The sequence below is a fragment of the Taudactylus pleione genome, unplaced genomic scaffold (assembly GCF_031769625.1).
Source record: "Taudactylus pleione unplaced genomic scaffold, aTauple2 ptg000073l, whole genome shotgun sequence".
In the NCBI taxonomy this organism is placed as follows: Eukaryota; Metazoa; Chordata; class Amphibia; order Anura; family Myobatrachidae; genus Taudactylus; species Taudactylus pleione.
The window spans coordinates 7,695,001-7,720,913 of NW_028284475.1; the positions used below are offsets into that span (position 1 = coordinate 7,695,001).

At 48.5% G+C, this 25,913-nt stretch overlaps 1 protein-coding gene across 1 annotated transcript in view; it reads left to right on the plus strand.

Moving 5' to 3' along the window:
- LOC148532611 (uncharacterized) overlaps positions 1-25,913 on the plus strand; it is a 110,502-nt gene that overhangs the window by 53,552 nt on the left and 31,037 nt on the right. The window contains exons 3-5 of the mRNA XM_088467662.1: positions 7,878-8,453; positions 10,490-10,559; positions 20,235-20,390. Of these exons, the coding sequence (XP_088323788.1) occupies positions 7,878-8,098 (221 nt within the window). The 3' untranslated portion in view covers positions 8,099-8,453; positions 10,490-10,559; positions 20,235-20,390. The remainder of the gene's footprint in view (positions 1-7,877; positions 8,454-10,489; positions 10,560-20,234; positions 20,391-25,913) is intronic.

The window sequence follows — 25,913 nt, forward strand, 5'->3', positions numbered from 1 at the left end:
CTCCACCCGGAAACCCCAAAGTGATTCTGAACTGGGACGTGGCTCCACCCGGAAACCCCAAAGTGATTCTGAACTGGGACGTGGCTCCACCCGGAAACCCCAAAGTGATTCTGAACTGGGACGTGGCTCCACCCGGAAACCCCAAAGTTATTCTGAACTGGTACTCACATTAACTCACATGCTCTCAAGCGCAATGGCTTCTCCGTGTTATTGGACACATCACAAAGCCTATTAGCGATAGAACCTATTTTCTCACTAAAAGCAACATAACCTAGTTACATGTAACAAGACTACAGCATTTTGTTTTAAACACAAAGGTTGGTCCTTTTGGAAAGTCACTGGGGAAATGAATGTTATGCCCTGGAATGTCTAAGATCCAGGAACAATGTATCATTTTGTATCTCAACCAAACATCAACACCCTATGGCTGCCCTCCTGCTATCTACAGTAAACATGGGCGTACTGCTACCATTGTATCCTATATTTAAAATGACTCTCATTATTGTCTATAAATATAGTTGACACAGCTCCAGGAAACATTATTAGCAACATCAGTCTGTCGCTGTTTTTGCCTGGGCAAGGCCAGAGAAGATGTCGCCGTATTGCTAAAATAAAGTTACTTTTGTAAAGAATTATACTTTGTGAAATAGAGATAAGCATACGGATGTGTCTTTACTTAGCTTTACTGAAAACACGCCAAAGGCCCCTCTCCTTCGCGCCATGGAGATGAAGACCGTGGTGTGCCATGTTACTGGCTGTGTGATTGACAATGACCATTATGTGCACTGCACCATACAACTCACCTTGTGCTAGAGAAACATCAGCATTATACAGTATAATACAAAGCTTAAATACAAATTAACTACCCGCCGCCTGATTACCTGTATTGCTCTTGCCAGGGCCGTAAAAGGGCGCTGCGGCTAGTGCTATCACACATGGCGGGATGTCCTGAGGGCGTCAGAACGATTTTATATGGGGGGGAGGAAGGATATTTAATTTTGACGTGTGTCACGCAGATGGGACGCCTGTTTCCGACGGGTATTTTGCACCCAGCATGGGATAGGCATAAGTGCTGATACCAATGATGGCGGCCGCAGACATGAAAACAGTGGCCTTCCATATAAAGATGGACGGATTTTCGGCATAGACAGGTGGGTATTCCATTGTCATAAGGTAGCAGGAAGGCAGCCGCTGACGCTTTTCGAAACGCGCTTTCCCAAACGCGCCCAATTGACTTTTTTCAAAATAACTGAATTGTCTTTAAGGCAGGGCTTAACAAATCCCAGGGGCCAGGTCGCCATGGCTACAAGATTTTGCTGCCTGGCTACCAGATTTTGCAGTGAGGGAGGAAGCAGATCCTCATCAGCCCCTTCGGAGATTCGTGCCTATAGTATTGCGACGTTCATTTCATGCACAGGAGTGCATGTGCTGAGTGTCGCCTGTGGTGACTGCTGCGCCTGTGTCCTTCCCATCCTGCGCTGACTCCTCCTGTCCGTACCATCCTGCGCTGACTCTTCCTGTCCTGCTCTGATCCCTGCTGTCTGTCTAAAGGTGCGTACACACGGACAGATATATCGTTACGATATGAATGATAACGATATCGTTCAACGATATATCGTTCATTTTTATTCAGTGAACAACCAATGATGCGCGTTCCCGCATGAACGATAACTATATCTCTGATCGTCCGTACATGCAGGCCAATCTGGACGATATCATCAACTTTGCATGTTCAGAGATGTGGCAGGATGACTCACTGAAAGATATCTTTCATGTCGTTGGTGGTGCAGATCGCCCCGTGTGTATGCACCTTTAGTCGTCACTGATCCTCCTGTATGTCCCGGCTGTCTACTGTCTCCTATCTCTGGCTGCATAGAGCTCCTCGGTAGTAGGGTCTATGGGGGTCATTCAGACCCGCTCGCGAGCGCTGGACGCTCGCTAGCGGGTCGATGGTGCCCTACTGCGCATGTGCACGACGGAGGGAGCTCCGTCGCGCGCATGCGTGAGACCCGGCTAGCGACGGGATAGCCGTCGCTCCGGGTCTTGCACCAAAGGGGGCGTGCTGTCGATGTTGATTGACAGCACGCCCCCTTTGGTGGGCGTGCCGGGGGCGTGGCTGCCAGACGGAGGCGTTCCCATGGGAACGCCTACCGTCTGAGGCCGGCCCCACTGACATCAGTAGTGATGTCAGTGGGAGTGATTTTGGCTCTGATAGAGACAAAATCACTCCAGGGCTTGCGGCAGCGAGACCCTAACGCGGGGTCTCCGTCGCAAGCCCGATGGTCGCGATGGTCTTGACCATCGCGACCATCATCATGGACGCTCGCTATAGCTGTGGGACCACCCACAGCTATGCGAGCGTCCAAGAGGCCGCTCCATTTTCATGTAGGAGGGCCCTGATTCAGAGCGAGCGCTCTGGTCAGAGCGTCCGGCTCTGAATCAGGCGCTATGTGTGGCCAGGGATTGTGGAGCGGCGTCAGAGGGATAGTGGTGTGACCACAAGGGGAGAGGGGTTCTGTTGTACTTTCTGGCACCATTGTTTTATATGAAATGTGGTCATTTATTACTGGAGGGTGGGTGATGGAGCAGGGGAGCTGTACAGAGCAGTGAGGGGGCCTCCATGTTACTGTATCCATTCAACTGCACCATTTTGTGGACTAGTATAGTGTGTATAACACAGAGCTGCGCTCCTCACTCCTGTAACTATTTGGGGGGGCGGTGGTCTGGCTCCTACACTTTCATCCTGGCTCCTAGATTTTGGAAAAATTTGTCAAGCCCTGCTTTAAGGCCTCAGTAATTTTGTGATACTCACTATGGTTTAATGTTTCACTTTCTCAGAGATGTCGGTAAATGCATCACAGTTCAAGGGATTAACCAGATTACTAAAGGCATTATTTATATTTTTCTTCCTGTGACATTTTGATTTGTTTTGGGACTCCTGAATCTCGCACACTGCACATGACTGTATGCTAACACTAACTGAAGCGAATGCTGATTAGAGGTGAGAAACAAACCTCATTAAAATGAGTTAAATATTGCAAAGGCAGCACACATGACCAGACAAGGCAGCATTAATCTGTACTGAGATAAACAACTGCTTTACATTTTGTATGAATACTATAAATGTCTATAGTTTAATGTTGCGGAATGAAACCCAACTTGGTAGTATTTGGATAGCCTGAACACACCAGAATTCTGGGTAATCCCATGGTAGGGGCGCCTTCAGGGGGGGACTGACAGGACTGGTCTCCCAGGCCCGCACACTCAGACATTGGGGGGGTGAGTGGGACCATCCACTTCTACTGCCGTGTATTAAAGTTAGAAGGGGGTCCATACCTGCTCCCACTACCTGCCCATTCCGACAGTAACTGTGCAATAAAAAGCAAGAGGGGGGCCGCATCTACCGCCCACCAGTTCCTACTGCCGGCTGGCACAGTGTAATAAAGTATTTTTTGTTTGAGAGCCGGCGCATGTGACGTCACGCCATGCTGCGAATCCTCTCTCTTTCAACCGCACAACGTGACGTCACGTGCTCCAGCTCTCGGACACAAAAAAACGTTATTGCACTGCGCTAACCCAGCGGTAGGAGCAGGTGAGTATCAACCCCAACAGATGAAAGTAAGTCTGAATGGGATTCGGGGACTGGCTAGGGCTAGAGATGAGACAAAGCAGGGCTGGAGAGACAGAAGGTACTGGATGGGCTAAGGAGACAGCGCAGTGCTGGAGACACAGAAGGGGTGCTGGCCGGGAAGATAGAAGGGGTGCCGGAGAGACAGAGGGGGCTGGCTGGGAAGATAGAAGGGGTGCAGGAGAGACAGAAGGGGCTGGTTGGGAAGATAGAAGGGGTGCCGGAGAGACAGAGGGGGCTGGCTGGGAAGATAGAAGGGGTGCCGAAGAGACAGAGGGGGCTGGCTGGACCTGGAGAGACACTGCAGTGCTGGAGTTGCAAAAACGTGGGGGGGGGGGGGGGGGTGCGTGGGGGCCCTGCCTATATTTTCATTCCCGGAAGCCCAGATCCCATGATGCATTGCTCCAGCATCGAGCAGGAAGTGAATGTCAGCAGAGTATTCTATATGAATAGTACCCATGGACACTTGTTTTACTTTGCTATTAGACACAATAGGAATAAGTAGCAAAAATTAGTCAATTGCTCATTTATACCGCTCCAACACCGAAACCTGTTAGGCCTCACTCCTGGCCGGTTCAGGCTGTTTAAGCCTGGCCCAATTTTAGTATGGCCCCTTCGGCCTTCTGTAAATCAGGACTGCCTGAGAAAAATAGGACTGTCTGGTTTATGTTGCTTATGGAGCTGATTTATCAGTACTCCCACAGTACCCCCATCAAGTATTATTTCTCATCATTGCATAGCGCAGTAATAAGAACAATTATTTTAGTTTGCAGTTTAGCAGGTTTGTCTTGCTGAGACAGTGGCTCCGATAAGAAGCCGTCCCAGACCAGAGTACAAAGTGATAAATTACGCTATCACATTACTGCCAGTTTTACACCCGGCTTCCATATTGCACAAGAGATTTCTCTTTCCAAATAAATAAAATCCATTAGTTGTTAATACGCACGCAATTGGCCGATTGTTGCGTTATGCGTATGCATCGCAGTGTGCGAACTAGCCATTGCAATCGGGACTGCGATGGGAGTCACTACACAGACCCATCTCAGAGTGATTGACGGGAAGTGCCGTTTGTGGGTGGTGATAGGGGGTTGGTTGGGGAAAGGCAGGCAGGCGTGCCAGTGCGTTTGAACGCCATTGCAGAGGCGTGCATAAATTATCCACTGTGATGCCCTACGCAGCCTGAGGACTGATGGCGTGAGCGGAAGTTGGCAATTCCTGAGTAAGGTCAGAGCTTGTGCAAGTGTGCGTGAGGCTGCGATGGATGGTACTCCATGTTACCGATGGTTTTGCAGTCTTGCTAAGATTTACGGATGTGTGTAAGGTAAGGTGGGCGTCCTTATGTAGTGCTGTGACGGCATAGCGATCGCAGTGAATTAGCATACTATTGCAGTTCATCTGCGTGCGTAATCACTATCGCAGTTGCGATCCATAGTGAATCAGGCCCTGAAAACTGTATTATCCGTACTTTACCGCTTCTATACAAACACTTGGGAGAAAGCAGGCGTGCCTGTGCGTTGGGACACCGTTATAGGGGCGTGCATAATTAAGGCACTGCGGCAGCATACACAGCCAGACGACTCGATGCACGCAGGAAGTGGCCAAAATCCTGCACGACATCAGGTCATCCTCTGTTGTGCGTCTGGTTCCGATGGTTTTTGATGTTACCGATGTTTCCGCTGTCTTGCGGACTACTCAGGCTTTGAGTGAAGGGAAGCGGGCGGCGTTGTGTAGTGCTGGGCGTCTGCTTCTTGTGCTGCGGTTGTCGTGCGTACGCATTGATTAGCATATACACGCAGCGTACTAATGCGTACAGCTTGGCGCATATCCGCAGTAAGCTACATGCACTCAGTGCCGGTGTATTGTAACTGCGGCTGGCTTGCATGTAACTCTTAATCGCCGCTAATCGACTCAATGATCTTGTAGATACTCCAAGCTAGTGTCTATACAGTAATGTTGGCTATATGGAGGCCATTGAAAGCCTAGTTGTTATACAGAAGGGTTCCTGCTTCCAGTCACATAGACAGATGTGGTGGGGCCGATAGTTACTTCCGTCACTTCGCCTGAAGTCTGCTGTGTTTCATATCTGTCTGCGGCTGGTTGAGCAATCCACAAAAAACTATCTTTCTTCCTCATTCGCTGTATACTACCTGCTTAACTGATCAGTGGCATCTAGAATCCATGACTACACAGTTTCTGTATAACCTGATTTTGCTTCAGGGGATCTGACTGAAACACCCTGTAAAAGAATCTACAACCAGCCGCACACCTACAATGAAGTCTAATGGTAAAGTCACTCTTGTGAACAATAAATATTTTGTCTTGTGTCTGCATATATAAATGCAACGTACTGTACATAAAATGTCAGGGTAATATTTAGCTCTTTCTGTTTTATGGGTTGAGTATTGCTGCGTTAAAGGCCATACTCTCCTACACTCCCACACTGTCTGTGAGATTACCCAATTTCAGGGAGTTCACCTGGGGACAATGGAGGGCTACCCACCCTCACGGATGCCCCAAGTGAAGCTTCGTTAAGCCCCGCCCTCTGCTGATTGATGCCGCAAATGGCAGCATTTTGCAGCGGGAGGGCTGGGCCGTGATGGCACAAATTGCGGCAGGATCGCGCCCCTCACACTGGCACTGTGGACCTCACCCTCTTGAGATCTATTGGCAGGGAGCCCCAGAAAGTCGGTAAGCATGGTAAAGGTCCTCTGCGTCTATATAGAAACAGTGTAAGTAGCCAGTCTTATGTGCTATTGTTTGTTCAGTCTACTTATTGAAGGGTATGGTATATTTATACAATTGTCTCCTTTTGTATTTGCTTAATTTGCTGAAAATATTACGGGACGGATATATAAAAATATTCTTGCTATCTGGTTTCTGTGATTGGGCTTGTAAACCAGCATGTATGGGCCACTATTCAGTGTGGTTGCCGTTGTTTGATTCCTCTTCCCCCATTTTTCCTTATCTTCTTCCCAGAGATCTGCTGTTAAGCGGCCCATACACGGTGCGATTTTTTGCACGATTTCAATCGATCGTAACGATCAATCATGCACATCGTGTGTTGTTTTGGTATGGTTGCTATGTCGATGCGCGTCTCCGCCGTCGTGTAGTTGGATCGTAAATATTACCGATAAAACGTAAGATTGCGATCTAGTGTGTAGGATGTATTATGATGTATGTATGATCGTAACGATCAATCGTACACCATTTGATCACATCGTATGGAGACTTTCAAAGGAGGAATCGCAAGGGCAATCGTACAACACATTGTGAGGTTTCTAATCGCACCGTGTATGGCCACCATTAGTCTCAGATAATTGTGATGCTCCTCTCACAACAAGGCAATAGATATGATTCATGGTCTAATCAAGAGAGATTTATGTGACATCATGAGGATTGTGTAAGATGTAATGTGAGGTTATGGTCCTATTCGGGAAGGGAAGCGAGCAGACCATGAGTTAGCATACTGTACATACTGTAGACAGACAGTAACGTGACTAGTGGGGAGCTCCGAGGGGTGACACCAAAATGCCGGATCCTCCTCAGTGATCGGGAGCCTGGCGCTGAGCTGTAATGTTATTGTGCAGTGCTGGCTCACAGTCACTGAGGAGAAGCTGGCAGTGCGGAGAGAATCTCTGGGGCAGTCCGTCATCTTCGGGAGTGCTGGGCAAGCCCCCAGAGTGATGAAACGGGGAAGGGGGGGATGCCGAGACAATGCCCTCTTATTAGCGATGCCACACACTCTTTTTGAGTGTCGCTGACCCCAGTGATGTCACTGTAGACAGGTAACACAAAGCTGTGTCTAGTATTTCACAATCAATCAAGAAATAATTTTTGAGGTTACTTGGGAGAATTTATCAAACTGCAGGTTTGATGGCTGCAATGTAATTGCCGTATATCATCGTTGATTTTGCCCTCCAAACCGCCGGTAGTATGCGATAGAGGTTTTCTGCTTTACCGGGGAAATTTTGGTAGGCTCTTGGTACAGTAGACAAGTATGGATGACAGCTAGGGGCATTCCGCCTGTACCATGTTTCTGGTGATTTGTTTACTGTGCATGTGCAAATCTTCAGGAAAATGGCGGCCGCCGGAGAGGTAAGTAAAATGTATGGGTGCAGGGTGTAAGATGTGGGCCGACATGGACCCCCGGGCCCTGTGTGCACTGCACACCCTGCACCCCTGTTATAGATATGCATATGGTGAGCCATCTTCTCCATTACTGATATTTACCCAAATGTCTATCTCACAGGACCCTCACACCTCCATTTTCCTGCCACACAGACTCCTGAGCTGCAGAAGTCCCCAGAACTCCATGATGGAGAAGTCCTCCTACATTTTGTAGAAGAGCCGGTTCTGGCACCTGAGGAACAGAGACATCCAGAAACTGACACCTTCTCCGCCATTCCCTCCACCACAAGACCCACCCTTACAGAATCTTTATGGCACCCTGAAGGATTTCAGAAACTTTGACGCATCATTTCTGCATGGACAAAAAGCAGATACTCAACATATAGAACCATATGAGGAAGAGCGTCGGGTATATGACAAAAACCCCAATACATAAGAAGGAGAATAGGCAATTCATTGGACAGAATAGATACAAGAACGTTGACGATGACAACTGCTGTCACTGGGCTGATCAGTGCAGTAAGAGAGACCTCCTTTGGCCAGCTCCTAGACATCCTGCTTACGCAACTACCTGGGCACCAATGTCAGCAGACATATACACCTTCGTATGCCCCCAACACCACCACTAGTGTACTAGAAGGGAACGCATAAGGTTACTGTCCAGCATGGTTGCCGTGGGCCAACATTACCAACAAATGTAAGTTGTTTGTGCATTTCAATGGTTCAGTTTTTATGCTATATATGTCTGAATTTATGCTTTTTTTGTTTTACTTATCTTGCTAGAATAATCACGTGTACCTAACATGCTTGATAATAAATATGCAGACGTTCCTACTAAGAGTGTGGCCTGCTGTAAAATTGGCTTAGCCATGGGTGAGTAAAGGTGATTATAGATTACAAAGTACACATACCAGGATAGTGGTAACACTAGAGCCCATAGACACCGGAACTGGGAGGGGGTGACTCACCCCTGCCCCAACATTTTGCGAGAGGTGCCAGCTACATGTAAAGACTGACCATCGGGACACACGGAGTCTGCACAAGTTTGGTACATTGCTGGGAGCTGAGTAAGGCTGGGTACACACCTGGGCAACTTGTCCTCCGACCCAGTGATCCGCAGACCAAGCGGCGATTGGTAAGCTATACACCCCACTCTGCCGCGCCATGTGTCTGAGCTGACATCACAACTGGGCGGGAATTTAAATTTGCCCGTCCAACAAAAAGGGTACTGACACTTGGCAGAATCCCAGCGCCGACATCCCGCCTGCCGGCATCTCGAATGTAATTAGCGGGGTTAGGGGGAGGGTTAGGGGTAAAGGTTAGGCACTAGGAGGAGTTTTAGGGTTAGGCACTAAGGGTGGAGGGTTAGGTTTAGGGTGCGGGAAGGGAGGGTTAGGGAGAGGGGTAGGGTTAGGATCCCGACCGACAAGTGTCACTATCCTAACCCTGTCGGGATGATACCCATCCCCCTGGAAATAACTATAACCTGCTTATACTACACCCCACTATCTAACAAAAATGTGACAGGCCTGTTCCATCCACGGACCAGTCACCAAGTATCTCTTTTAATAATGAACATCTGTAAAACCCATGAAAAAAGTTATCATGAAAATCACTGATTCCTCTAAAACAGGGGTTCTCAAACTCCGTCCTCAGGGCCCCAAACGGTTCATGTTTTCCAGGTCACCCAGCAGGTGCACAGGTCATTGCTCACTGGCACATTTTTATAAGATCCACAGGTGGAGATAATTATCTCACTTGTCATTCGGTGAGGAAGCCTGGAAAACATGCACCGTTTGGGGTCCTGAGGACCGAGTATGAGAACCTGTGCTCTAAAGTGTGCGCACTGGAACAGAAACCCAGTCTTTCTCACACCCGGTCCATATTGCCCTGACGGTGCATATTTTCCAGATAACCTAGCTGGAGCACAGGTGTTTTAACTGATTTAACAGATCTACAGGTAGTACTAATTATTCCTTGGGATACCTTGAAAACATGCACTGTTAGGGTTCCATGATGACAGAGGGAACCATTCAGCGATGGACGCAATGCCTAGGTTTAAGTAGTTGAGCAATTATCGGCGGTCTTCTGCGCATATGTCATTAGCGTCGGCGGTTGCAGTGTGATTGACAGGGAGCGTTTGTCGGAGGTAACGGGAGTGTGGATTCAAATACAGGCACATGGAAACTTATCCGGGGGGGGTGGTCGCAGCCTGCGATGGCGATCCCATACACTGTTACTACGGCTGCGGCGTCTCCGTTCCGGTTTCCATTCTGTGTAACTATAAGGTTACTCTGACCGGTCTGTGTCCGATGCTGCGTCCTTGTACGCAATCTCTCGGATTGGCGAAGCCGCTGGCGGGCGTCTCAATACAAATTCCGGCAGCTTGCAACATTTGAATATTTTCACGCAGCTGTTGCGTACGAATTCGCGACAGCGCCTGCTTTGGCCCAGAGTTGGAGAAACACTGGGATCATCTGATAAGAAGTCTGCCCTGAAGGGATGCATTGAGAACCTGCTGTTCAGTGCAACCCTTCACCATAGAGTTATTATTAATCTTTACATCATGATTTATAATCTCTCTCACCGTGGTGACAACATGGATCATAATCCAGAGTGGGGGGAATGGCATGATGTGGATTATTTTCGGTTTGTCATTTGCCCATGGAGTTATACTGTAAATGTGTCCTCTGACTGCTCATTTTTGATTATTTGTTTTTGTAAAATGTACAGGATTTCATACACTGCAAGATTCCCTTTTACACTGACGGGCCGCAATGGGAAGGTGACGCGATACCTATCGGTGAGTGATTGATAACGTTACATCTATTGGACACATAGCTGTGAGCTGCTGCTTGTATCTAATTTCAGCTATTCTGCGGTATCCCGTTGTTGGGTACACAATGTGGTTTCCATGGCGAAGCACAGCATCTGTTTTGTTGCAAAGTTTATTATTTGGTGGAGACATGAAACTGTCATCCACCTACCACAGGATGACGCATGGCTGAGTAATGCTCTAAATGGTGGAGAATATGCACAAATGTAAATGAACTACTGTAGTGTAAAAACGCTGTAATCCAAACGGACCTCTGGGCCTGATTCAGAGCCGGACGCTCTGACCAGAGCGCTCGCTCTGAATCAGGGCCCTCCTACCTAAACTTGGAGCGGCCTCTTGGACGCTCGCATAGCTGTGGGTTACCACCCACAGCTTATGCGAGCGTCCATGATGATGGTCGCGATGGTCAAGACCATCGCGACCATCGGGCTTGCGACAGGACCCTGCGGTAGGGTCTCGCTGCCGCAAGCCCTGGAGTGATTTTGGCTCTATCAGAGCCAAAATCACTCCCACTGACATCACTAGTAATGTCAGTGGGGCCGGACCCAGACGGTAGGCAGCCACGCCCCCGGCACGCCCACCAAAGGGGGCGTGCTGTCTCTCATCATCGACAGCACGCCCCCTTTGGTGCGAGACCCCGAGCGACGGCTACCCCGTCGCTCGCCGGGTCTCGCGCATGCGCACGACGGAGCTCCCTCCATCGTGCGCATGCGCATTTGGGTACCATCGACCCGCTTGCAAGCGTCCTGCGCTCGCGTGCGGGTCTGAATGAGACCCTCTGTTTTCTCTTTCCACTTGCACTAGATCCATTAAAACAAATCGCTGAGTGGTTGCAATGGGTTGCTGCACATTGGGCCTGATTCAGACCCGCTCGCGAGCGCTAAGCGCTCGCAAGTGGGTCGATGGTGGCCCAGTGCGCATGTGCACGACGGAGCCGGCTCCGTCGTGCGCATGCGCGAGACCCGAATAGCGACGGGCAAGCCGTCGCTCCGGGTCTCGTACCGAAGGGGGCGTGCTGTCGATTTTGAGTGACAGCACGCCCCCTTTGGTGGGCTGGCTGGGGGCGTGGCTGCCCAGACGGAGGCGCTCCCATGGGAACGCCTACCGTCTGAGGCCGGCCCCGTTGACATCACAAGCGATGTCAGTGGGAGTGCTTTCGGCTCTGTTAGCACTCTGGGCTTGCGGCAACGAGACCCTACCGCAAGGGTCTCGTTGCAAGCCCGATGGTCTTGACCATCGCGACCATCATCATGGCCGCTCGCATAAGCTGTGGGTGGTAACCCACAGCTATGCGAGTGGCCAAGAGGCCACAAAAAAAACAAGAAAAAAACGCCCTGATTCAGAGCGGGCGCTCGTTCAGAGCATCCGGCTCTGAATCAGATTGCCCCTTGTTAGTATATCGCACATGTTATGTTATTTTTACCTCCAGCAATTGACCAGATACCAGTAACATCACTGAGGGAAGATACCAGTCCTTGTAGCTTTTGCAGTCACCTTTCTCTTCACTATCCTGATGAAGTTTCCATAAGGATTGGGGGAAAATACATGAAGAACTGGTTGAAGGATATAATTCAATGGGTAACTATAAACAGAATGTATTCAAACTTGGCTACAGGCACGGTGACTGGAGTATAAGGAGGGCACTTGTATTGGGCCCCGAGATTTGGGGGGGCCCTACCACTCAGGGAGCAGGCTCTGATCGCTGCCTGTGCAACTACACTATTGTTACAAGTCACCAGCATGACTGGCTACCTTCCAGCACTTACTTCCGCCTGCCGTACGAGTACTGCACCATCTGTCAGACATCACGTGTTACTGGAACACTGAATGATCTTCCGTTACTTTGATTGGTTCTTCACCTGTTAAATATCCGGCGGCATCTTCACGGCCTTGCCGGCTATAGCGTCTCTGTATGTGCCCTTCCGGTTTTTGTTTCTGGACTCTGGGCCTGATTCAGACCCGGTCGCGAGCGCTCGCAACCGGGTCGATGGTGGCTCACTGGGCATGCGCACGACTGAGCCGGCTCCGTCGTGCCCATGCGCGAGACCCGGATAGCGACGGGCGCTCCGTCGCTCCGGGTCTCGCACCAAAGGGGGTGAGTGACAGCTCGCCCCCTTCGGTAGGCGGGCCGGGGGCGTGGCCGGCCAAACGGAGGCGTTCCCGAAGGAACGCCTGCCGTTTGGGGGCGGCCCCACTGACATCACTAGTGATGTCAGTGGGAGAGCTTCCGGCTCTATTAGAGCCGGAAGCTCTCTGAGGATTGCGGCCACGAGACCCTACCACAAGGGTCTTGTCGCAAATCGCGACCATCATCCCGGCCGCTCGCAATAGCTGTGGGTGGTCACCCACAGCTATGCGAGCGGCCAGGAGGCCGCTCCTTAAATTAAATAAAAACACCCTGATTCAGAGCGAGCGCTCTGTCAGAGCGTCCGGCTCTGAATCAGGCCCTCTGTTCCTTCATCTCTCTAAACCGTACCTCCGTCATCAGGCCGCACCATATCCTCTGACTCTCATAGCCGCACCACGGCTAACCAAGCCGCACCTCAGTCCATATGCCGCACCATATCCTCCGGCTCTCGTAGCCGCACTATGGCTAACTAAGCCGCACCTCGGTCTTTAGGCTGCACCATATGCTCTGGTTCTCTTAGCCGCACCACGGCAAACCAAGCCATACCTCGGTCATCAGGCCGCACCATTTTCTTTGGCTCTTGTAGCTGCACCACGGCTAATTAAGCCGCACCTCAGTCATCAGGCCGCATCATATCCTCCGGCTCTGGTAGCTGCACCACGGCTAACCAAGCTGCACCTCAGTCATCAAGCCGCATCGTATCCTCCGGCTCTCGTAGTGGCACCACGGCTAATCAAGCTGCTCCTCGGCATTCAATCACATCAATTCTACCAGCTCCTTGCTGCATCAATTCAACCGGCAATACCAGCCACATCAAGTCTACCAGCTACTTGCTGCATAAATTCAACAGACTGTACCAGCCTCATTATCTCACCAGCGGCAATTGCCGCACCTGTACCACCAGTGCAGCATTAACCGCATCTATACCACCAGTGCTACATTAGTTGCATCTATACCACTAGTGCTTCATTAGCCGCATCTATACCTCCAGTGCTGCACTAGCCGCATCTCAGCTTCCGGCTCTCGTTGGTGTCATCTTCTATTTTGGTACTCCTGGGTGGCCTGCGTAAACCCCTACTACTTCGAGCTTAAGTCTAGGCGGCAGCCTAAGTACCGGTGAACGTTCCTAGTTCTAAGGGAACAACGGATGGCTGTCAGTGGCAGAAGATCTCGTCTTTTGAGTTTTGGGGGTTTACGCAGGGTATCCAGGGAAAACTGAAACAACTATTCACCGGGGGATTCTTAGGGCACATAGCAAACGGCTCACTGATATACTGATCCTGTTGTGGGGGTTTTCGGTGCTGTTTGCATGATGTCCTGGTGTCGCACCACTGAAGGGAATATGAGGCACATGCAGCGGAGCAACCACTAAGAAGGGAGCAGAGCGAACTAGGGTAATTGGGGCCAGAGCAAACCGTTGAGATGAGGATGGAGAGACCCAGAGTGGGATGAGCTGGAGACACAGGGGCAATGGCTTTAGAGACAGAGAGGCTGATTCTGAGTTGCACGCAGTGCTGAAGACGCGCAACTGCTCACACAGGAGGCCACAGACAGAAAAACTGCACCTGTCATAGAGCTGGTGCAAGTTTCGATGGTGCGTCCAAAGATGCACCGGGGCGGAAATGCACCTTCACAAGACGCTGCAAGTGGGGGTCTCAGTTAGATTAATTGCAAGCAGTATTAACATAAGACGCAGCTGTGGCAAAAGACGCATCTACGTGCATCTCAGAATCAGCCCCAGAATGGTTAGAGAGAGACAGGGGGCATGAGACTGGAAACACAGGGGCAATGGCTGGAGAAACAGGAGGGATGAGGCTGAAGAGACACAGCAGGCTGGAGAGACACATGAGGCATGGGATTGGAGAGACACAGGGGGCAATGGCTGGAAGTCACAGGTGGCCTGAAGGTGGAGAGACATAGACACAAACCCTGCTTATTTCAACTCTGTACCAGGAAGAAAATAAGGGGCAGGGGGGAACTTGAGTGTACTGGGGCCCAATATATCTGTTGTCTCGACTACTGGGCTAACATAGTTTTATCATTGTATAGTCAGAACACATCTTGAATAGCTGGTACAGTTTTTGGGCACCTCGCTGTAAGAAAAACACATGAAAACTGTGGAGGGCTCATAGCAGGTGTCCTTATTATTAAATGAATGCAATTATAAAGAGTGGTTAGAAAAACTAGGTTTGTTTACTTTGCAAACCTTGTGCCTTAGAGGTGACCTAATTAATATGTATAACTATATTCAAGGTAGGGGGCGTGGCCGAGACGTTAATGGAGTAGCACATGCGGGAGTGAGCGCTCCAGTGTCAGCATCCTCCATCACATGCTGATTCGCACACCCCGGGGCCAGTGCATAGTTACCGTGTGCCGGAGTGTTGGGTGCTCCTGCTGAGACGGATTCCGGGGCATTCTGAGGTCTCCTGTGCTGATACGGAGCGTCTCCTCCGGCAGGGCCTGAGGCCGCGGCATACCACGTGGGACGCCGGACGGCTCCCTGACTCAGCGTGGTGCGGCTGAACGAGGCACCGTTCTCCCCCTGACACACGCTGCTCTCCCTCTGCACACGCAGTCTACCTGGTGGTCTGGGTCACTGCTTGCCTTTGTGGTGTCCCTTGTGGGGGGTGTATATACTCTGTGAAGGAGCGGCTGCCATCTTGCCTGCTATGGCCCATCCTGACTCCCTGGCCTGCATTACGCTGTTCTCCTGTATTGCAGCTCTGGAATAATTGCTATACGTATCTTTCTGTATCCTGCACTGCCTTATCATGGGGAAAACTCCTCATGCTGCAGTCGCAGCAAAACTGGAGCTATACACCCACTCCTCTACTCCACAGCCCCCACCCGCGGGTGATCGGGGCGGTGGGTCTCCCCCCGCGTCCCCAGCATCCCCTGCACGGTTGGTGGACAGCCCTGCAACTACTCTACAAAGTGCGCTGGACGCGGTCACGGCTAGTGAGAAAAGGCTGGCGTATAAGACCGGTGAGGCGCAATCTGATCTATCTATTATCCATCATGATTTACAACGTGTCCGTGAGCGAGTGGGCGAGGTGGAAACAGGTACTTCCACATTGAAGGACGCGGTATCTCCGTTAAAGATGAAAGTGGATAACTTACAATCTCAAACGAACACGGCGAATAAAAAGATGTGAGATATGGAAGGGCGCCTTAGACGCAATAACATCAGATTTGTGGGGCTTCCGGAGAAGGAGGAAGGGTCGTGACCTGAGGAGTTCCTTGAGAAATGGTTATTGGAAACATTTGGTAAAGAAGCTCTCACTTCCCATTTTGCCGTAGAACGAACCCACCGTGTGACGACTAGAGCGCTGCCCCCTGGAGCACCTCCCCGTACTTTCATTGCCAAATCCCTTCATTATCAGGATCGGGATGCGGTATTCAGGCTGGCTCGCACTAAAGGTCCGCTGGAACGCGATGGCTCTAGGATCTGGGTGTTTCCTGATTTTTCTGTTGGAAGTTCAGAAAGAAAGAGAGCGCAATTTCTTTCCGTAAAGAGGCGTTTGCGGGACCTTAGTTTTCCTTATGCTATGTTGTTGCCTGCAAAATTGGGTGTTGCTGCAGATGGTGAAACTAAATTCTTTTTCACCCCACGAGAGGCTGCTTTGTGGTTGGACCGTTGTGCACCGGCCAGGAGGCCGCTGGTAAGTGACTGACGACAGTGATCGCTTCTCTGATTCAGTTTGCACGAGAATATTATATGTTTACATTTTCATAATGATCATATTATGTATAATGTGTATTTTAGTGTTGAATGTGATGCCAACAGCTATCTGCTATTTACTATATTGATATTTGAGTTAGTAGAGGGGTTAACTTTTTCTGCTATGCTGCAATAATTATATTTTTATTGTTTGTTGTTTTCTATTTCGGTGGGTATGATTGAAATTTTTCTGCCACTGTACTTACCTGGCTGATGGGGTGGATTCATCCAAGAATGCATGGTTGTTGGCACAGAGGGCATGGACTGATTGCTTGAAAGATAAGGCTCAATATAAACTTTTATTTAACTCCCATTCTAGATATGCAACAGGTGATAGACCTGGTAGTTACTTGGCCAATTTGGCGAGATTGGAACGTCCTTCGACAACTATAGTGGAGATTATGGGTCCGGGGGCTCTAACCTATGATCAAACTCCTGATATTGCACAAGAGTTTGTCCGATACTACCAGCGATTGTATAGTTCTTGTCTGACATATGATATTGAGGAAATACGCCGATATCTTGTGGCGGTGGCACTTCCTCAGTTGGCGTCTGAGGCAAAATATTTTTTCAGATTCCCCATTAACTGTGGAAGAAATTGATATAGCTATAAGATCCTTTCCAAACGGTAAGGCCCCTGGGTTGGATTGAATCCCTCCTGGAATTATATAAAAAACACAATCAGTTTTATGTGCCCCGCCTGCTCGAGCTATTCAGTCAGTTATATGAGAGCGATTCTCTTCCTCATTCCATGTCGGAGGCTCTGATAATGGTGTTGACAAAGCCGGGAAAAGATCCTAGGCAGACAGACTCGTACAGACCCATATCTCTTCTGCCCACGGATATCAAAATCTTGGCTAGAGTTCTGGCCATTAGACTGAGCCAGGTGATTACCCAGCTGATTCACCAGGATCAGACTGGATTTATGCCAGGTAAATCGACATCAATAAATCTCCGTTGCCTCTTCACACATTTACAGGTCTCACACGAGAACCCCTCTTCTAAAATAATTGTGTCACTGGACACCGCTAAGGCCTTCGATTCTGTGGAGTGGTCGCTTCTGCAGGAGACAATGAGTAGTTTCGGCATAGGCTCTGGTTTTACTAAGTGGGTTAAGTTATTATACTCAGCACCTGTGGCTCGGGTATCGGTTAATGGGTTTGTTTTATCCTCATTCCCCCTCTCAAGAGGTACAAGGCAGGGCTGCCCCTTGTCACCCATTCTGTTTGCCATGGCCATTGAGCCTTTAGCTTGTATGCTTATGGTCAATCCTGGGGTTCAGGGATTTCACATGGGACCTAAAACTGATAAAATAGCATTATATGCTGATGATATCGTCCTTTTTTTCTCCAATTATAATATTTCCATGCCTAAAGCCCTTGAAATTATTAATTCATTTGGGAAGTATTCAGGTTTGTTGATAAATTAGGAGAAATCATGTATACTTCCTATTAGAGGAGCTTGTCCTGTTGCTCCACTTGTATCTCTCCCTTTGAAATGGGTTGATTCCTTTAAATACCTAGGTGTATGGATTACTAATGGCCCTCACAGCTATATGACATTAAATATCAAACCACAAATAGATTACTTAAGATCCCGGGTGGTAACGTGGGGGAAACTACCATTGACACTTACTGGGCGAATAAACCTTATTAAAATGATGCTACAACCCAAATTTCTATACGTGATGCAACATTCCCCAATTTATGTCCCTCAAAGTGTGGTCAGACGAATAGTAGACCTACTGTCTTCCCTGATTTGGGTTAATCGTAGAGCCCGTATTCAATTGAATACAGTTATAAGGTCATGAGACTCCGCGGGACTTGCGTCACCCCATTTTAAGTTCTATTATTATACATCACAATTGACAGATGTGTGGACTTGGCTGCAGGATTCAGACGCAGAAGTTTTATCTGCTCTCCTGGTGCAACAAGAATCTACAGGACATACCCCACTTCAAATATTACTCAATGGTAGTTTGAGGGGGGTTAAAGCTCCATTAATTAGACAAGCGGTCCTGATTTGGAGGCAGGTTTTGCAAATTTTTCAGGGCCAGGGATGCTGATACCCCCTTACTCAATACTAAGGGACTTGAAGAGCTTGCTTTGCTCCAGGTTGATAGAGTCTGGGGGACGTGGGGGGGGGGAACGCCCTAGGACAATTGTATACGTCTGGGGTATTTAAAACATTTTATCAGCTGCAATACGAATTTAAAATTCCAAAGCAATATTTCTATAGATACTTGCAGCTCCTTCTACTATGACTGCACAATTTGTGGATGCCCCCCCAGAGCTCCGAGATTGCCCTGTTAAAATGTTACTACGAGCCGCTGGTCCTCGGCACTTAGTGTCTGTTGTGTATGCAGCCATAATGAGAGCGCACCATGTTACGGATTTGCTGTCTATTTGGCAAAAATGGGAGGTTGACCTGGGAATACTATCGGATGACGAATGGACAGGGGCTCTGGGTAGTCCGAGACTGTCCACTATTCCCATTCGGTTTCAACAAATTCAATTGTTCTTGCTGCATATAATATACTTAACACCAGATCGTCTATTTAAATTTGGAGGTAGATTGGATTCTAGATGCCCTAAGTGTGGATCCCCTGCTGGTAATTTTTGGCACTTACTATGGACATGTCCTGTAGATAGTTCCTTTTAGGTGGAGGTTATTCATATACTGGTGTCTACTGGAGTTCCCCAAGTTGTGCTAACCTCTACGGTGTGTACTTTAGCTTCAATTGAAGAGGATACCTTAGATAAATCTGTGTATGCTTGCTAAGGTTTGCATAGCTAGAACATGGCTGGCCCCTGGTGGTCTAACGATAGGATCATGGGTGGCATTGGTGAATGGACCATGGCGCATGAGAAGTTTGTTTACCTAGCCAGAAAAGCTGAAGAGAAGTTTCACCTTGTTTGGTGTAGATGGATAGATTCGCCATATGGGCGGAAATGGAGTAATGTGAGATCCAATCAGACACGGGTAGCTAATGAGGATGTAGATGTTTAAACTGCCTAACACCTGTATTTTATATGATCCCATCATGGTACTGTACTACATCAAAGTGAATACTGTTGTATGCTCATACCCTGGAGCAGTTTACATGCCCCGATGTCTTATAGTCTTATTGTTATTATATGTTGTATTTTTTTGTACGATATACATTATATATTAGACTGTACACCTTTAGTTTGAATATGTACTGTATTATGTTTTGCACTGTCCAAATAATCTGATGTATTTTAGTGTTCACTCTAGCTCCGGCGGCAGGCAGGGCGCCGGAGCTAGAGATGGCAACCTTATGTGCGTCCGAAAAAGGGGGCGTGTCTATAAGACGCGTCCCCTTTTCGTCATACTTGGGGGCGTGCCCGGCGCTTACGGACATGCCGGGCAGCCCCCAAGCGCTGCAGGGGGCGTGCCCGGTGTCTATTCTCCGGCGGTGACCGGGACACCGAATGTTTCTCCACCCGCGGGACACTGCGTCCCGCGGGTGAGAACGGCACCCGCAGGCTGTGAGGGCAGGGCGCTTTTTGCCCTCCTCCTGGAGGGCAGGGCGCTTTTTGCCCTCCTCCTGGAGGGCAGGGTGCTTTTTGCCCTCCAGAAGGAGGGCAGGGCGCCACGCCCCGCTAAAACAGCCTAGTGGGAACGCTAGTATTTAACTATGAGACCACGTATGTAATGTTTATTATATTGTATAGGTTTTATTTTATGTTGTAAGTTTGTTTCTTCTTTTCTGGAAAAATAAATAAAAATGATTGAATTAAAAAAATATATATATATATGTATATTCAAGGTTCAATACAAAGACTTGTCTAACAAACTGTGCATAAAAGGACCAGACCATACAGAGAACAAAGAGTCATCAACTGGAAATGGAAGAAAGATGTTCTCTTCATTTGCATTAAAAAGGAGATTGGATGCAGCAAATAAAGCAGAGGACACTATAGGGGTAAGTGTTCCACGGAATTGATCAATTTGCCACTTTCAGTGTCAGAAAGGAATCCCACCCACTCTATTCCTTTGCAGTCATCATATTAGGGGTTTTATTAGTCTTCTGAGTCAAATAAAATAAATGTTGAACTCATAAATAGTTAAGGAACATTATGATCTTCACACATTTCAGAAGTCTGTATGCTATCACATAATCTCTTTTAAATTAAACTGATGATGAAGATGCTCCTTGTGTTTGCAGGGGGTGACCCTATTGCAATATGTGTTTTATGTACCCTCGTTATAAATTACATATTTATCCCTTTTTTACTTAACATTGTGAAGCCCACTATGACTCAACCGATATTACTATGGTCTTCTTTCCTTTTGTGGTAAGATTTTGGTTAACTGTTTCACTCACCTGGCACTGGCTGCTGTAGTTGCAGACCTCTGCTCCATTTGAAGTTTGACATATCAGAAGTTGTGAAATTAAAACTCCCAACATACATGATATTTGCAGTTCTACAACAGCTGTAAATCCAAAGGTAGGCTACTGATGCTTCAGTATATGTTTTACTTGTGGATTATAAAGTTACAAGTTAGTACATCCCACCGCTGCCACCAATTACATGAAAAAAAAGCTTTGTATATAATGATGTAACATTGATCAGAACCCTTATTTGGTAAAAAATACTTTATTTTGCTTTATACTGTATTAATGCATAGAAAGCATATTGTAGCATAAATTTAGGATCCATTTTGTAAACATTTTGCTTTTTGAAACTTATTTTGTAACTATTTTTTCTGTTTTTGTAAACATTTTTGATTCATCCTCACAGACATCCTAGACAAAAAAAAATGGGTTGACACTGTAGCAGGATCCATATTAAAATGTGTCTAGCCAAAAAAAAAAAAAAAAACTTAAAAATTTACATATAAATATGGTACTCATGGTAAGAACGTCCTACCAGTACACAGTAGTGTACAGATGGAGTGCTGGATGGTTTATGGATGTAACGCAATACGGAGATAAGACGCTTTTTCAACATGGTCACTGCACACAGGGTTGGTTGATCCTCTCTAAAAGAAAAAAGATCATGTAAAAGCGGAACCTTCTGTTTGTGCGTTTACAAAGTGCACTAGCTATTGTGAAAGACATGTATTATCTCAAACATGACAGGTTTTATTTCACATAATAAAGAGTTATGCATAGGTGTAATAATATTTGCCAACTCTATGTAACTCCTCTCTGGGAGAACTCCTGAGAGAAGTTGCAGCTGGCCGCTGAGTGGTAGGGGTTGGGCACTTTGTGTCATTCTCTTTGACTTGCGTCATGTTGGCCCCGTCCCCTCCCTGTGAACTCGCAATTCTTGTCACTACACTCCCCATCCTGCTCACATCACTTCCAGGAGAGCAGGAAAGTGTGGGTATAATAAGGGGCATTTATAAAAACTGTTCTCAGCCAACTGTGATCTAAAACCATCATAATGGAGTTGATAGTAACAAGTCAGATGTTTGCTTTCATTGTCTAATTTGTGGTGAGCGGAGAACACATTAGATAAGCTCTGTCTTGCCGCTGATTGTGATCTCGCCACCAGTACGTTCGCTGGAATGTATTGATGTGATCTTGCCAGGACCGCTCTTCCAGTAAACAGCTAAAAGTCTGATTCTGAGTCGCCCGCTGCTGCTACAATTTACTTTCTTTTGCCGTAGTTGCGTCTGTGACCTTATGCTGTTCCAGCCCTTCCCCTGGTGTACAAGCGTCTGACTGTGCAAGGGACGGGACGCAGCCATCGGATGCACCATCAAAACTAGCACTTGCCCCATGCTAGGGGCAGATTCTCTGTCAGAATATGGGTTCCAATGAAAGCGATTAAGTGTCCTGAGGGCCTGATTTAGAGACAAACGCAGTGCCGATATTTACGCAGTCGATCGATGTTTTGCTACTGCGCATCTGCAAAAGTGTAGAGAACCCTTACTGCGTACATGCGGAGCAATGTAAGCGATGCCATTCGCGATTGTGTACGGAATGGCTAACACTTGAGAAGGGGTTTGCTATCCCTAGGTGCATCATTGTGGAAACTGGGGGGGGACCGCAAAAAGGAGCCGTGTCATGGGTGTGATAGGGGAGTGTCACAGGGGTCCTCTATCCAATGGCCCGCGTTTAGTTGGATTAGAGGAGAGTAGCTAGAGTAGACCCAAAGCTGCCGCATATGTCGATGGCTGAGATTAGCATTTACATATTCCTATTGCGACCGCGGCTGCATTACCAACCCTCTCTGAATCGGGCTCCTAGTTCGCAACTTCTTCAGCGACACGCCTGCGACCCTCTCATAGCACGCCCATTGGACGGTACATCTTCGTACGTCAGAATAGCCATCGGCCCGGAGCGCCCAATAATTTTCCTATACATTTCCTAGACCTTGGGGTAGCTGTAACGAGCCGCAATAACGCTCCCTGCTTCATCTCTTTACCAAGGCGAAGCAGGAAGCACTATCGATGAGATGTATGAAAATGTAATCGGCCAGAGCGGGGGAGCGTTAACTCCCCCTCTCCGGTGATCCCTAGTGCTGATGCGCTGTGTCTATGTACTGGCCGGATCCACTGAGTCTGCGCAGGATCTCGCAAGTATCGCGAGATCCCTGCGTGCAGCCCTGGAGCCGGCAGCCCACGCAGCAGGGACAGCGCTGTCCCTGCTGTGCGGATCGGGCGTCGCCAGGCTGTAGCTGTCGATAGCGACAGCTGCAGCGGGCGGAACGATCAGGCGAACTAACCGTTCATACATTGCCCCTGTCATTTACCACCAACCACCTGATCATACATTGGGGATAAGTGGTATCAGCGCACACAACGTGCGCTGATACCACTTTGACGCTTGACGCTTCATACCCCTTTGCGTCTTAATCGCACCTGTGCCTCTGTGTGCATACAGACCGTGGAGCTCATGTGCTGTGCGACTCTTTAGCTACTTAGGTAAATGGAAAAACCTTGACCATTTGCGCGAATATCGGCATTGTGTGCAGCTCAGAATCCCTAACTTTACTACAGTGTTCCGGACCCGGCAGAGGTAACGCGCACGCACAAGTGGCCATTAGTGGAGAGTGAAACGGAGGATCCCTCTCTGATAAATTTTGCGATTAAGCAGTTAATAGGCTACATTGGCTAACTCCATCAAAATAGAGCGTTCACTATCGGGGCTCAGGCTCCATAACCGGATCATTTAGAGCTGAATTTCACCGGGTAGTAGCGCAGCACCGGCTCTGACATCATGTAAGATTTGTCATATGGACACAGAAGGAGCAGCACGTATCTAGCACTCGCATGGCAGATCCTGGTTCACTTTTACAGGTACAGCAAAGGCGTGCATATGGGAATTAAGCGCACCCCTTTAAAATGCATCTTATTTTGGGTTACCAGTTTCTTTGAAACGCTGCGTATATTCTGCGCTCGGTAAAGACCAGGGCCCTCATTCAGAGCCACTCGCTAGCGGCAGTACGCTCGTTCCGAGCGATGTTCGCACATCTGCGCATGCGTACGGATCGTTATACGCATGCGCGAACCAGTCAGTGCGGCCGAAATTCATGTGCTCGCAAAATAGCGAATGCCTGATAATTTGAGTGACAGGATGAGGCGTATGTGGGTGGTAACAGGGGAAGGTGCTTGAAAACGGGGAGTGGAAATCAGAACGCAGGCGTGCTTAAAGGTCAAAACGGGCGTTTTATGGGTGTGCATATTTAAAACAGCAGCGTCATTGACCACGTCACTGGGTTTTTTTATAGCCAGAACTGTTTGCAAAATTGTGGTAGCAAAAACCAACCACAAGAATAGCGAGCAGTTCATACGCTGGTCGATGTACTCGATTAATCTAATAAATAGCGGACATGACGTATGGTGCGAGCGGCCAGGGGGCGTTTTTAACAAATAAACGAGCGTATGTTTTGCTCGCTCGTTCAGACTTAGAGGTGTGAACAGACTGCAATTTGCGAACGGATCATTTGAATAGCCACCCCTTGTTTTTGAACGAACGACCGCAAATAGCGAACGGCTCTGAATCAGGCCCCAGATGCGGCTTTCTAGTTGATGCTGATTGACGCATGTTACACCTCTATGCGATAAAGATTGCCCGTATCTTAATATGAATGATACTTGGAAATACAGAAGACCTGTAGCCGTGAGCATGAATATTTATACACATGTGCATATGGGCAACTGTAAATCCCCCCATAATGCTCCTATCTCAGCCAGGATCACCATTAGCCTGTCACATGGGTTCGATTCCCACCATGGCCCTACCTGTGCAGAGTTTGTATATTCTCCCTGTGCTTGCGTGGGTTTCCTCCGGGTACTCCGGTTTCCTCCAGCACTCCAAAAAATATACTGGTAGGTTAATTGGCTCCCAATACAAATTAACCCTGGTGTGTATGTGTGTGTGCATGTGATAGGGAATATAGGGCCTGATTCAGAGCCGAACGCTCTGACCAGAGCGCTCGCTCTGAATCAGGGCCCTCCTCCATGAAAATGGAGCGGCCTCCTGGCTGCTCGCATAGCTGTGGGTGACCGCCCACAGCATATGCGAGCGTCCATGATGATGGTCTTGACCATCGCGACCATCGGGCTTGCGACGGAGAACGCCTCCGTCTGGCAGCCACGCCCCCGGCACGCCCACCAAAGGGGGCGTGCTGTCAATCAGCATCGACAGCACGCCCCCTTTGGTGCGAGACCCGGAGCGATGGTGAGCCCGTTGCTCGCCGGGTCTTGCGCATGCGCACGACGGAGCTCCCTCCGTCGTGCGCATGCGCAGTGGGGGAACATCAACCCGCTTGCGAGCTTACTGCCGCTCGCGAGCGGGTCTGAATGACCCCCATAGAGTGTAAGCTCCACTGGGGGAGGGACTGATGTGAATGAATATTCTCTGTAAAGCGCTGCGGAATATGTGTGCGCTATATAAATAACTGGTAATAAATAATTATAACTACACAGTAGTAATAACTCAGGTCACCATGGGCATTGCTCCAGGCCTTGTTGTCATTTAAAGAAGCTCTGACTAAAGCTGAATAATCAGCCTGTGAGATGGACATAGGTTTGGCGTGTAAACTGGTTTATACATTCCTACCTCTCAGCAATATTGAATTCACAAGTAAACATTGAAGCGAAGCCCTGCTCCCTGTACATAGCTGTGTATGCTTCATTATACAGCTGACAGGGCGGAATGCACATTACATTTTGTACTGAGGCTGCTTTAGTCAATCAAGGAGAACAGGGCTTCATGTTGGCAGTATGAAAAGAAGTCTGTGCCCAGGTCCAATATTAGAACCCTTTTCCTATTATGGATTAAGTAAATGTACATTTATTTTAATGTTATATTGTTAGAAATCTGGGCTATAACTGAGGACCTCATTCAGAGCCGCTCGCAAAATGCGAGCGCTCGCTCTGAATGAGGGCGGCTGCTTCTCTTTAATGAGTCGGCCTCCTGGCCGCTCGCTAAGCTGTGGGTGACCACCCACAGCTTTAGACTGCGGCCAGGTTGATGGTCGCGATGGTC